This window comes from Mytilus trossulus, chromosome 9, assembly GCF_036588685.1.
Source record: "Mytilus trossulus isolate FHL-02 chromosome 9, PNRI_Mtr1.1.1.hap1, whole genome shotgun sequence".
In the NCBI taxonomy this organism is placed as follows: domain Eukaryota; kingdom Metazoa; phylum Mollusca; class Bivalvia; order Mytilida; family Mytilidae; genus Mytilus; species Mytilus trossulus.
In genome coordinates, this window is record NC_086381.1 from 24,971,972 (window position 1) to 24,984,476 (window position 12,505).

Consider the following 12,505-nt stretch of genomic DNA (forward strand, 5'->3'; position numbering starts at 1 on the left):
ACGTCATTCCAAAAAATTACCTATTTTAAAAAAAAAAATTCTTAAGCAAAAAAAAACCCCTAAAAAACTGACTTTAGTTAAAAAAAAAAACAACAAAAAAACAAAAAAAAACGGTATGCGATACGGGTTTTACCATGCGATACGGGTTTAGCCATGCGATACGGGGTATGCGATACAGGGTAGGTGATACAGACTGGAAAAAAGAACCTTTATTAGATATACAAAATAGCTGTATTTTGTACTAAATATATGATAAATAGAGAATAATACATGGCAAAATCCGTATCATATGTCGTATCATCCCGAGACATCAATATCAGCCCAAGGGCCTTTAGGCCCGAGGGATGATATTTGTCGAGGGTGATACGGCATGTGATACGGATTTTGCCATTTATCATATATTTAGTACAAAATACAGCTATTTTGTATATCTAATAAAGGTTCTTTTTTCCAGTCTGTATCACCTACCCTGTATCGCATACCCCGTATCGCATGGCTAAACCCGTATCGCATACCCCGTATTGCATGGTAAAACCCGTATCGCATACCTTTTTTTTTTTTTTTTTTTTTTTAAACTTTAGTCAGTTTTTTTTGGGGTTTTTTTGCTGAAGAATTTTTTTTCTATTAAAATTTTTTTTTTTTTTAAATTTAAAAAAAAAAAAAAAAAAAAATATAAAAAAAAAAAAAAAAAAAAAATAGGTCAATTTTTTAATGACGTCATTGTTTGGTATGTAACGTCACGAACATCAAGTTTTTACAACAATTTTTTTGGCACACTAAATGCAACTACAATGTATAAAAAATACAAAACACTCAATAATACAATAATAAACAAAATATTTTCAAAACAACAGATTGTAAGGTAACCTAGGTGCTTCGTATAAATAATTGAGCAGTTATGTTAAAGCTTTGAAACAAGACAAAAGCAGAACTGAAGGTAACCCAGTGCTATGGATCAGAAAGCAGTTCATATAATATAAAACTCTTCTGTTGAAATATATGATAAAGCGTATAATACATGGCAAAATCCGTATCACATGCCGTATCACCCTCGACCAATATCATCCCTCGGGCCTAAGGGCCCTCGGGCTGATATTGATGTCTCGGGATGATACGACATATGATACGGATTTTGCCATGTATTATTCTCTATGTATTATACGCTTTATCATATATTTCAACAGCAGAGTATTATATTATATGAACTGTTTTCTGTTCTATATCACTGGGTTACCTTCAGTTCTACTTTTGATTTACTTTTGTCTTGTTTTAAAGGCTTTTTAAAAAAAGAACTGCTTGAAATTACTTATCCGAAGAACCTGGGTTACCTTACAATTTGCGTGCTGTTGTTTTAATTTTTTTTGTTTTTTATTGTATTTATTTGTGCGTTTTGTATTTTTTATAGTTGCATTTTCCATTTAGTGTGCCAAAAAATATGAAAAGTTGACGTTTGTGACGTCACATACAATATGAAAACTTGACATTCTTGACGTCACATACCAAACAAAGACGTCATTCAAATAATTGACTATTTTGAGGAAAAATTTTCTTAAGCAAAAGAAACTTACTTTAGGTAAAAAAAAAAGTAGGGGTGTGATAAAGGGTAGAGGTGTGATAAAGGGTATGCGATAAAGGGTAGGGTTGTGATAAAGGGTATGCGATAAAGGGTGCCCATCAAAGTTGCGCGATATGGTTTAAACAGCAGGCTATTTATCACATATTCAAAACTACTGTATTTACTACTAAACATATGATAAAACAAAATATACGTCAATGTGCCAATGTTAGATATAAATGGGATTGAAATGGTTGACATTTACTGAAAATCTTGGTTTCTTTGTAATTTCCTTTCTTTAGACAGACATCCTTAACACCTTTGCTGGTTATCCAATGGGTGGATCTGGCGTAGAGTTATAACTTGTTTAGACATTTTTATCACAATTTATGTGACTGTATCTTACGATCCTTAACGATTGATAATTTATCTAATCGGCAATCAATTCCCTCTTCGTGCCTAATATATCATATACTGTGTCAAAATAAAAAAAAAGAATATGTTGCATGATTGCCAATGAGACTACTCTCCACAACATACCAAATGACACATAAATTAACAACCATAGGTCACCGTACGGGCTTTGACAATTACCAAACCCCATACTGCATAGTCAGTTATAAAAGACCCATACCGCATAGTCGGCTTTTAAAGGCCAACTCTAGATTCTAATGACGAAGAAAGGTTATTTTGTTTAGTTCAGTCTGGGTGGCCGAATGGTCTAGAGCGATGGAAACATTGCAGATGGTGTTGTCTGGATATCCCGATAGCACGGGTGCAAATCCCTTGCCTAAAATAAAAAAAAATAAAAAAATGCTTTTGCTAATTAACATACTGATTGTTGTTATTTGGAGTATATTTTTCAGAAAAAATAGATGAGCATTCAAGACAGATGTTTGTAATATTTGAAGATCATCCAAATAATGATTTCAGTAGTCTCTTCAACACTATTAAGTGTAAGTTGGTACATAAATTACTTAATACATTTACATTGTTATCTCATATATACATACGCACTTGCTTTGGAAGTTTATGTAACCGTTAGATTTTATTACAAAAAGGATATCACAAACTAATTACACAGTGATGTAATTTAAAAAGGAATTTATAATTAAATTATAAGAAATGACTTTAATATTTTTTCTGTCTATGAAGAAATAGCATAAAAAATTTGGTCCACACTGAATAACGCGCGTAGCGGGTTATTTAACAGTATGCACCACATTTTTTTATGTTATTTCGAATAGACAGTAAAATATTACAGTCATTTCTTATAATTTACTTCTAAATTCCATTTTAATCCGTAGAAAACCATGAAAAAACGTTGATGACGTCACGGTCACATGACTAAATTATGTCTATGGGCTCATAACAAAATAACGTCAGCCAATCAGAAGACGTGATACATCCAAAATTAAATTATAAACATACACACACGGACAATAGTTTTACATGTCGAAGATATTTATATTCTGTTTTACTAGACATATCCAACTATAGCAGTCATCACGTGACTTTTGTGACGTCACACATCACCCGTATCAAGCCCAAGTAAATTGTATAGAAATGCATAGGGGCTTTCTGGAATCGATGAAATACATTACTTTAAGTTTATGATACTAAAAGTGTGGGTCTTTGTAGTAATTCCTCATATATTTAGAAATATAAATATTCCTTTTGGAATAGTTTAAATTTTGATCTTCTCCCTTCCAAATGCTTTTAAAAATTTGTCTTGTTGTCTCGATAGTTCACACTGTTAAATCATACAACTACGATAAATATTGGATTTTCTGTCGTGTTTAGCCTTAAATTGCGATTTAAACAAAACAGATGGAATAATTGTGGGTCTTTGTGCTTATTATTATATTCATAAATATTTGAAATATCGTATATAGAATAGTTTAATTTTCTAGTATGTCCCTTCCAAATTGATTAGAAAATAAGCCATTTTCAGAAAATCTGCTATTATTTTCCAAGATGGCGACCAGATTGACAGCGTGGGGCGACATGGTAAAAATATAATTTGTACGATTTTTACAATGAAAATTAAATAACTGTTGGATGCTGGCGTTTTCAGTCACTGTCTTACCTTAAAGCAGCATGTAATCGAACATTGGTTCCTTTTTATCCAGCTTAAACATGCTGTTGTTATTTTTATAAAATTTTGAAAAAATGGCGAACAAATAATTTTCAAATGTAGAGGATGTTCGACACTTATTTTGTTAATGCACATAATTCAATTTATTTTCACTGTTTATATTGCAATTAAATATGACACGTTATTGTAACTATAAGAATAGCCTTAGACATAGCTAGATTAAGGAGATATTAATTAAGTCATAACATCAACGTGATCAAAGAAAGCAAAAATGGCACCTAATTACGATGTAAGTTTTGACAATACCCATGTAGATGCATGTTTTGACAATACCTATGCCGGTTTGTGTTGTCCGATTATCAATGAAATTCTTTGAAATATTATTTTATATTCATAAAAGACATCGAATGGATATAAACCGAGGTGAACTAAATATATTTTTCAATTTTCTTTAAATAATTCATCAGGTAACCAGTAATAAAATCCTATTTGAACCAGTCGCATGCAGAGTTATCGAACGTTATTATGACTGTTATAGTTGCATATGACTAGTACAAATGTATTAAACACTGTTAAGCCTCGGTCACACCTTACCGGATAGCACGAACGGACGCCTAACGTATGAAAATAAAAGTTGTCAGTTTACAAAAATTTATATCCGTTTGGAGTCCGTTGATGCACTGACCGAACGGATGCATAACTGACACACACGGGATATGCAACGTACGAGAAAAGGACACGTACCGGACAGAACGGATGTAGAACGTACATGCAACGGACGAGTACCGCATTAAACGGACACCTAACGGAAGCGTACCGGATAAAAGGGACGAACAAGATTGACGAAAAAATCAAAGGCGACAATAATAATACATGTAAATCGCATAACTATTCAAAATGTTTCTGTGTAGCTGGTTTTAGCTGGTTTATGAATAATAAGAATTCACGAACCTTAAGAATTCTGACATACCTATACTTGGCATTTCTGACGCGAAATTTTCAATTGGCATTTATTCGTTTCAGATCCGTTCATCATCCGTTTTATGCGTTATACGTCCGGTAGAAGTCTGTTTCTCATCCGTTTTATCCGTTAAACGTCCGGTAGAAGTCCGTTGGTGAATTTATCTTCCAGACGTCCAACGGACGTATAACGGACACGTAACGACAATTTATCCGTTGGACGTCCGTTCAAAGTTTTGAACATGCTCAAAATTTTCCACCGGACAGAAAGGACGTCGACGTATAAAACGTACGCCTAACGGACATGCAACGATATGTCCGTTAGACGTCTAACGGATAAGAACGGACGTCTAACGGACATGAACGGATTGAAAAAAAAGTTATCCGTTAGGCGTCATACATTTGTACTAGTTCTAGTAAAACAGAATATAAATATCTTCGACATGTAAAACATGTCCGAAATCTTCAAGTTATATCTGCTATTTAATATAAGGCAAACATTTATTCAGGGGTAAAAAAAAAACCATAAGAGGCTTATAATGTAAAGCGGCTTTTTAAAAACTTATGTGACGTTTATAGGTACACTATTGAAAGCTGGTTGACTAACTATTCCAAATAAAAAGCTGCGCCTTAATATGTATACCAAAAATCTGTGTACACCACTCATTGTGACCAGATGCAGGTGCAATCAGCGAAAAGCGCTCAAAGTAAAGCTCATTGTTGAAGGCTGCACAGTGATCTATAGTTGTTATCTCTATATTATTTGGTCTGTGGTAGAGGATTTTCATATATCATATTCTTATTTTAATGTGTATATCAAATCGCCTTTAAAAAATATTCGGAATTTTTAAATCTGAAACAATCACTGAATTACTGATAACCTAACTTAAAGGATGTCGAATTGTCAATCCATTTGTGGGATTAAATGATAAAAGGTTACTGAGAACATAATGAAAAAGTGCCGCAGATAATACTTGTATATACTTAAAAACCGTCAAAGAAATATGATCTGGTGGTTAAAACTACGAATTAAATTACAGAAGGCTTAAAGCAAAGGCTGTTACTTCAGATCGCTCTACTTGTTTGACAAATTCAATCAATAATTTTGCTTATTGTTGGTATTTAAACTGTTTCTTATAAATACCCATTTGAATCCTCGACTTAGTGACATTGGTTATACTTGTAAATATTTCTGCTTAATTGGGTCTGTTTAGAAGTGTTTACTATATATAGTAACCTTGAATATTTTTGTTACGGCACATTGTATACTATTTAAATGAATGCGAGTGAGATATCAGAGCAAGAAAAACAAGGCTCCGTGTTGAAGGCCGTACTTTAACCTATAATGGTTTACTTTTTAAATTGTTACTTGGATGGAGAGTTGTCTCATTGGCACTCACACCACATCTTCCTATATCTATTCGGGAAGATAACTCTTACACAGAAAAGTGATCGACGAAACATAGATTAATCTCTAATAGTAAAACGGTGAATATGATGGCAGCAATCTGCATTTATTTGATATAAAATAATGAAAACGTGGGGAGGGGAGAGGGGAATGGATGAACATGTCACAAAAGTTGCAAATGGTGGTTCAAACAAGAATTTCAATCCATTAGAGTGATACATTTTCTGCTACCATTGATATGTATCTATCATATGCTTTTCGATTATTTTTTGCATAGATCGAATTGAAAAGTTCGAGTGTCAAATGTTGGAAAACACTTATTTCTAGACATATGGGCGTTACGAATGTAAAACACGGTCTGCCAAAAAGAAAAATGACTTTTAGAACATGCAAAAAACATTCTTGATGCTCGTATCAACCATCTTTGAAGGCCATATTATTCTCCGGCTGTCCCATGTCATTTGATTGTTCTTCCAGCATATAAATACATTTATGATCCTTCTGATTACTTTTTATGTTTGCTTTTATTGCGATTTTTACCAATGTTTTTATTCTTATTGAGAACATAGCATTGTGATAGAAAACAATATTATCTGAACTTATATTGTCATGGTGAATTTCAACAATACATTGGCATATCATAAACCAACTCGGACTCCCATTGCATCAGTTACAGAAGTGCAAGAACAAAGTCACAATTAAAACAGATGCAAATTACTATTTAAAGTTAATAAATATTTGTTCACTTTCCAGGCAAGCATAATCAACTTAATATGTACCAAGCTGTGTGTTCCAAGGATATGTATAAACAATGTTTACCGTCAAATTTTATACATTTGATATTTTCAACCTTTGGATACCATTGGTTGTCAGAAAGGTAAGCCGTATCTTATCTGTTCATTTAAACGACATGCTTGATCTTTGAAGGACTAAGTGATTAACTATAATAAATGTATCTGGTTCTGTTTATAAAATTTTCCACTTTATTGCTTTCCATCATAGTGGTACGAAGCCATTAGTGTTAAACAATATTATCGCTATCATGATATCAATACTCAACAAATATCAGTTATTGGTTTGCCTCATGGTTTCTGAAAGATTCCATTGGCAAAACTGAGATGAAGAATTGAGAACATGACCATACAAGAGTAACTATTAAATACGGACAAAATTCTAGTCTGATAAAAAGGAGGGACTGAGATTATCAATTTACTAAGTGCTTATTTTACTTGATATGCATATAGTAGTACACCATACAAAAGCGCATATTACTGCCAATGATCTTTAAGAATTCTGCCAGAATCAGAATAGATGTATTCCATGTTATAAAACGAAATGATATAGAAAAAAATAGATACTCCAAGACAATGGTACCCGAGTTGTACATTAGACAGGTTAGAATTGTTGTTCGAATGATATGTGATGTTTAGGAGGCATCTAATTGCAATTTAATTCAATTGCTATGTAGGAAAATACGCATGAGGATATCCATATGCAAACAAATATTTCATCAAAAATAAAGACGAGATTAAAATACAACACTATGTGTGTTCGCACTAAGGAGATTGATAAAAAAAAAATACATAATAAAAAAGCCATATTTAACTCACAATTGTGAATAAGAGAAGCATCTAAAAGCGTTTAAGAAAACTAACGTGTGAAATTAATTTTTTTTGTAAATTCCAAATTAAAATAAATGAAAACAAAACTAATGTTTTGCTTCTTCTGAACAGACCTTGCAATATAGAAAATGGAATGTTCGTACATGATGCTAACGAGAGCGAACAGAAAGAATTTGCCCAACAAGCCGAGAAGGACTGGGAATCATTCCTACTCCAACGAGGAAAAGAATTAAAACGTGGTATGTTTCACACTTTGTATTTTTAGTAACCTAACGCTCACTCCTTGAGTATTAGAAATTATATCAAATAAGGCATATGACTACCGTCACAGTAACGAATGTTTCGTTGTTTCTTTAAAAACAAATTAGCAAAAGTTACCAGTTGAACTCCAAAACAGTTGATTGAATATGCAAAATATACAGGTCAGGGGATTTTAAGTGAATGTCTTGCCTGAGGTAAAATAGAGCAACTTCTTTAGTACAATATTTTTGCATACTACTTTCTATATTAAAGCTGTTACCTACCATTATAAGATAACCACTACGTAACCACGTATTCGTACTGGTTCATAAGTGTTTCGCGTTTCTCTTTTTTTTATATATAGATTTAATATTTGGTTTTCCCGTTTGAAACGTTTTACACTAGTTATTCTTTGGGGCTCCGTATTTATAGCTTGCTGTTCGGTGTGAGCCAAGGCTACGTGTTGAAGACCGTACCTTGACCTATAATGGTTTACTTTTATAAATTATGACTTGTACGGAGAATCGTTTCATTGGCACTCATACCACATCTTCCTATATCTATTTAAAGTACTCTTGCTAGTTTTCAGGTGGAATAATGTATCTGCTCGGTTTGGTAAAGGATGACAAAGGAGAATATGGTTCATTAGAGTTCCACAAGCAAGTGTCAGAAGTTCAAAAGAAAATGTTTCAAGATGGATTTATATCTAAGGTAATATAATCATAGAAGATTAAGCACTTTTAAAATAACATTGTACTTTATAGAAATAAGAATATGTAGTGTGAGTGCCAATGAGGCACTCTCCATCCAACTCACAATTTAAGAAAGTAAACCATTATGCCCTGTAGGCTCCTGGTATGGGATAGGCACTACTCAAATATATCACATTTCACAATGCATATTTAAAACGGACGAAACATACCAAAAGTGATATACAAACTCATAAATCGAAAACAAATTGATAACGCCATAGAAAACCTTGAAAAGCAGGTAACACTACACAAATCACAACAGATATTTGAAGAAAAAGATGAAAGACTTAGTTACACGAACACAAACTGGGGATAAAACATTCCTTTTTGATTCGATAGTTTCACTCTTTACACGTGTTAAATTTTTGTAAGTATTGTTCTTTTTTGAAATCTCGTTGAAAGTTTTTTTCAAAATAGAGTTAAGATTTTTCAATTGTACGATATCAATTTGCATGAGAAAGATGAACACATAGAAAACAACTAAGATGATCACAGCATTCGTCGATATTTAAGAACGTTCGCTACTCCGGTTTTGATTTTTGTCAGATATTCGTAATCGTCTAGTTTTATCCACGAAGTACTACATTAAGTGCCAATAAGAAAAGTGCCCACTAATCCCTACTTTTATTTTCATATTTTTTTTTCAAATATTTCAAAAATCCGTTTTTTTTCTTGTTATTTTTTTGTAAACTCTTTCCGGGATCCGTGCGTGGCCTTTTTCAAAGCTAAATCACTGTTTCTATCCAGTATAACATCGTTTTCCAATTGTAGTCCGAATGGGTAGCACTTCATTTTGGTCGAACCTTTTTAATGACCGACAGACAATATTTTATTCCTTATTTTAAACCCTTAATGCTTTTCAACTTTGAACTTGTTTGGCTTTATTACAATTTTGATATGAGCGTCACTGACTGTAAACGAAACGCGCGTCTCGCGTATCAAATTAAAAACCTGGTATCTTTGATAACTTTTTGATTCATTATCTTTAACATGCATGAAATGTTTGCACTTGGAGGTAAAAAAAACCCTAATCATTATTCGTTTTTAATTATTCAGGAGGAAAATAAAAATATGCTCATTAATTTTTATCAACGGTCAGAAGCTGAAATGAGACTACCGTTTTGCCAAGGATCAAAGGTTTCTGCATTAGGTTTAAAATTACAATCCTTCACAATGAGAAACTGGACAGCGGTCAAGCATCCGGGAAATAAAAACAGTAGGTATCGAACTTTGAACTAGAAGAAATACCACATAGTCTAATTTTAATGGAGAAACGTCAGAAATTATGGTACACCAATGAACTATTTCGACAGGACATCAATGTCACAAAAAAAACAATCGAAAGAGAGTAAGAGTTCAACTAAGTCTTCAACAATTGACAGTTAGCTATAAAATTCATCTAGATTTAGAATAGATCAGAATAGTATATATAGAGTCTGAATAATTACGACTATGTGCGTATTCAACTATTGCACTATGTTTTTTTTTGTTTGATCAGCTCATCCATGCTTGTTTTAGGTTTTGGATTTTAAATATGTTTACCTCTAGAATCACAGAGGGAGACATTAATTGATGAAATGTCAATTATTGTGCAGTAACATCACATCTTTTAAAAACACTTGAACTTTTTTGATATAAATAAGATTTTAGTAGGATTTTAGTGTGAATTCAACAAATATAAATATTATAATCATATAATTAATTGCAGATCAGGAAAAGCAAATGTGGGCCTCGTGTATGACATCTGTTGCAAGAGTTTGGAGTCATAAACCTATGATCGAAAGTCTCAAAGATCACCGCACAACTGAAGACAAAATGAATTTGATGAACCGTTTCTATGACAATTTGAAGACACGATTACTTGAATGTACTTTTGACTTAGACTACACACTGGTTGATCTTATCATATCTAAAACCTGAGTGTGTGCTTCTACAGTGAACTTATTTATGACATACTTTATCAGGATTTTAAATACACTCATCGACAATTTGTTGATTTGTTGCTCATACATGTATTTTAATATCACAAGGATCACCGAAAGTTTATGCCAGAGGAGAATATTTGACGCCGTTGAACAAGTTTATACATGACATGGTTCAGTCTTGTGTCCCGAAATTTCGAATTAAGCGTCGTTGAACTTCAAATAACTCAAAGAGTCTGTCAACAGACGTGTAATTTTAGACGTACAGGTTGTCAAATATCTCACAAGAAACAACCAATGAAGTTTCAAACTATTTCAAAGTCAGACTAGGTTGTAATATTAAAAAAAAAAAAAAAAAACAAAAAAAACAAAGATAAAACCGGGGAAATATAATTTGCTTTAATCTGATTCATTTGGTCACTGTTTGATAGAAGTACTAGTGTTTTAGTCAAATCATATCACATGATGTTATCTCCTTACAATAATAAATGAAAAATGTGTCGATCTATGTGCCACCTATGCCGCCACTTTAGCTTATTAATATGCATCAGTCAATGTACCAACTGAAGTATTGACATTTTATTTTCTTTAAAAGTGGACGATTCCTTGCAGGTTTAAGTGTTTTAATTTTTCTATAACCAATAGTACTTAGAGTTGTTGTTAGATTTTTTTTGTATGTTTATGTATAAAATTGTGTCACCAGTGTTTACGTAATATCAAATATTTTCATTTAAATTACATTTGGTTGCGGCAATTTAAGGTATTTTTTTTATTCATTCTATTTATATGATGAAAATTCGGCAATTATGCATTTATACATGGGCATAACTCATAGTAATAGTTATCAAAGGTACCAGGATTATAATTTAGTACGCCAGACGCGCGTATCGTCTACATAAGACTCATCAGTGACGCTCATTCCAAAAAGTTGTGCCAAATACGTAATGTATGCCTGGGATAAGTTTTGGGTAAAATTACATTTGGTTCGGAGTTTTTGAAATTTCATTTACAATTTTGCTGTTTCATTGGTAAGGCAACCATTTAAAAAAAAAGTCAAATGGCAACTCTACACATTTCGGTAACTATTTCTGTAAAGATTCATTCTTGTTGGTACACTTTGTTCAAGTGGAAAGGCTGGTCATCTTGAACTCTTACAAAGCAAGGTGCACATCTTCAAATTGACGTCTTTATTGTAATATAGTTCATCCATATTAGTCTGTTAAATTCCTCTGATATTAAACTAGTATGGACAACAATGTTAACGTTGTTAAGAATAAAATAAACATTTTAATATGACGTTCTTCTTTAGCTTTGGCTACAAAAAAGTAAAATAAAAAAATACTAAACTTAGAGGAAAATCAGTTCGGACAGTCCATAATCACATAGCAAAATCATATAACATTACGCATCAAGGTAATATCATCATGAACGTTTTTACAGATATGATGATGATGAAATATTTACACATGTTTGGACATTTTTGATGGAAGGATAACATTTAGCATATAACTCATTTAAAATATTTGAGAGCAACAAGTTAAATGAAAGTCCCAAGAACTATATTGAGACTGGAACAATAAATCTGTTTAATTCTCGTTCAATTCGATGCCTTATCTAATTCATTTTAAATTGAAGGATTTGGAAATTTGTAAAATGTTGTTTATATGATATTGATTCTTTCTGTCATGGAAGGAACAATTGATGTATTTCTGATGTATTTCTGTATTTATTAGGGGAATAACGCTGCCAAATAGCGTGCTGTCTATTTTAAATGTGTTTGCTATAAGCTGTATTGTAACATTTTAAACGATCAGTTGATGTCAATAACACGTTAGTCAACGAACAAAATAGATTCTGTTAAAATCGAAGCACTATTATCAGTCATCGTCTCTTACAAACATAATTAATTATGTCAGAAAAAAGCTCAACAAGTTTGCTTTTTGTGCGT

At 32.4% G+C, this 12,505-nt stretch overlaps 1 protein-coding gene across 3 annotated transcripts in view; it reads left to right on the forward strand.

Moving 5' to 3' along the window:
• LOC134685369 (uncharacterized) overlaps nt 1-11,392 on the forward strand; it is a 33,998-nt gene extending 22,606 nt beyond the window's left edge. The window contains exons 3-8 of one of the 3 annotated variants that reach the window (XM_063545073.1): nt 2,422-2,511; nt 6,775-6,898; nt 7,755-7,882; nt 8,473-8,594; nt 9,692-9,855; nt 10,344-10,523. In XM_063545073.1, coding sequence (XP_063401143.1) covers nt 2,422-2,511; nt 6,775-6,898; nt 7,755-7,882; nt 8,473-8,594; nt 9,692-9,855; nt 10,344-10,404 — 689 coding nt within the window. In that variant the 3' untranslated portion in view covers nt 10,405-10,523. Of the gene's footprint in view, nt 1-2,421; nt 2,512-6,774; nt 6,899-7,754; nt 7,883-8,472; nt 8,595-9,691; nt 9,856-10,343 lie in introns of all 3 variants that reach the window. The other 2 variants (XM_063545071.1, XM_063545072.1) reach the window with 2 other exon arrangements.
• Nucleotides 11,393-12,505: the final 1,113 nt, after the last annotated feature.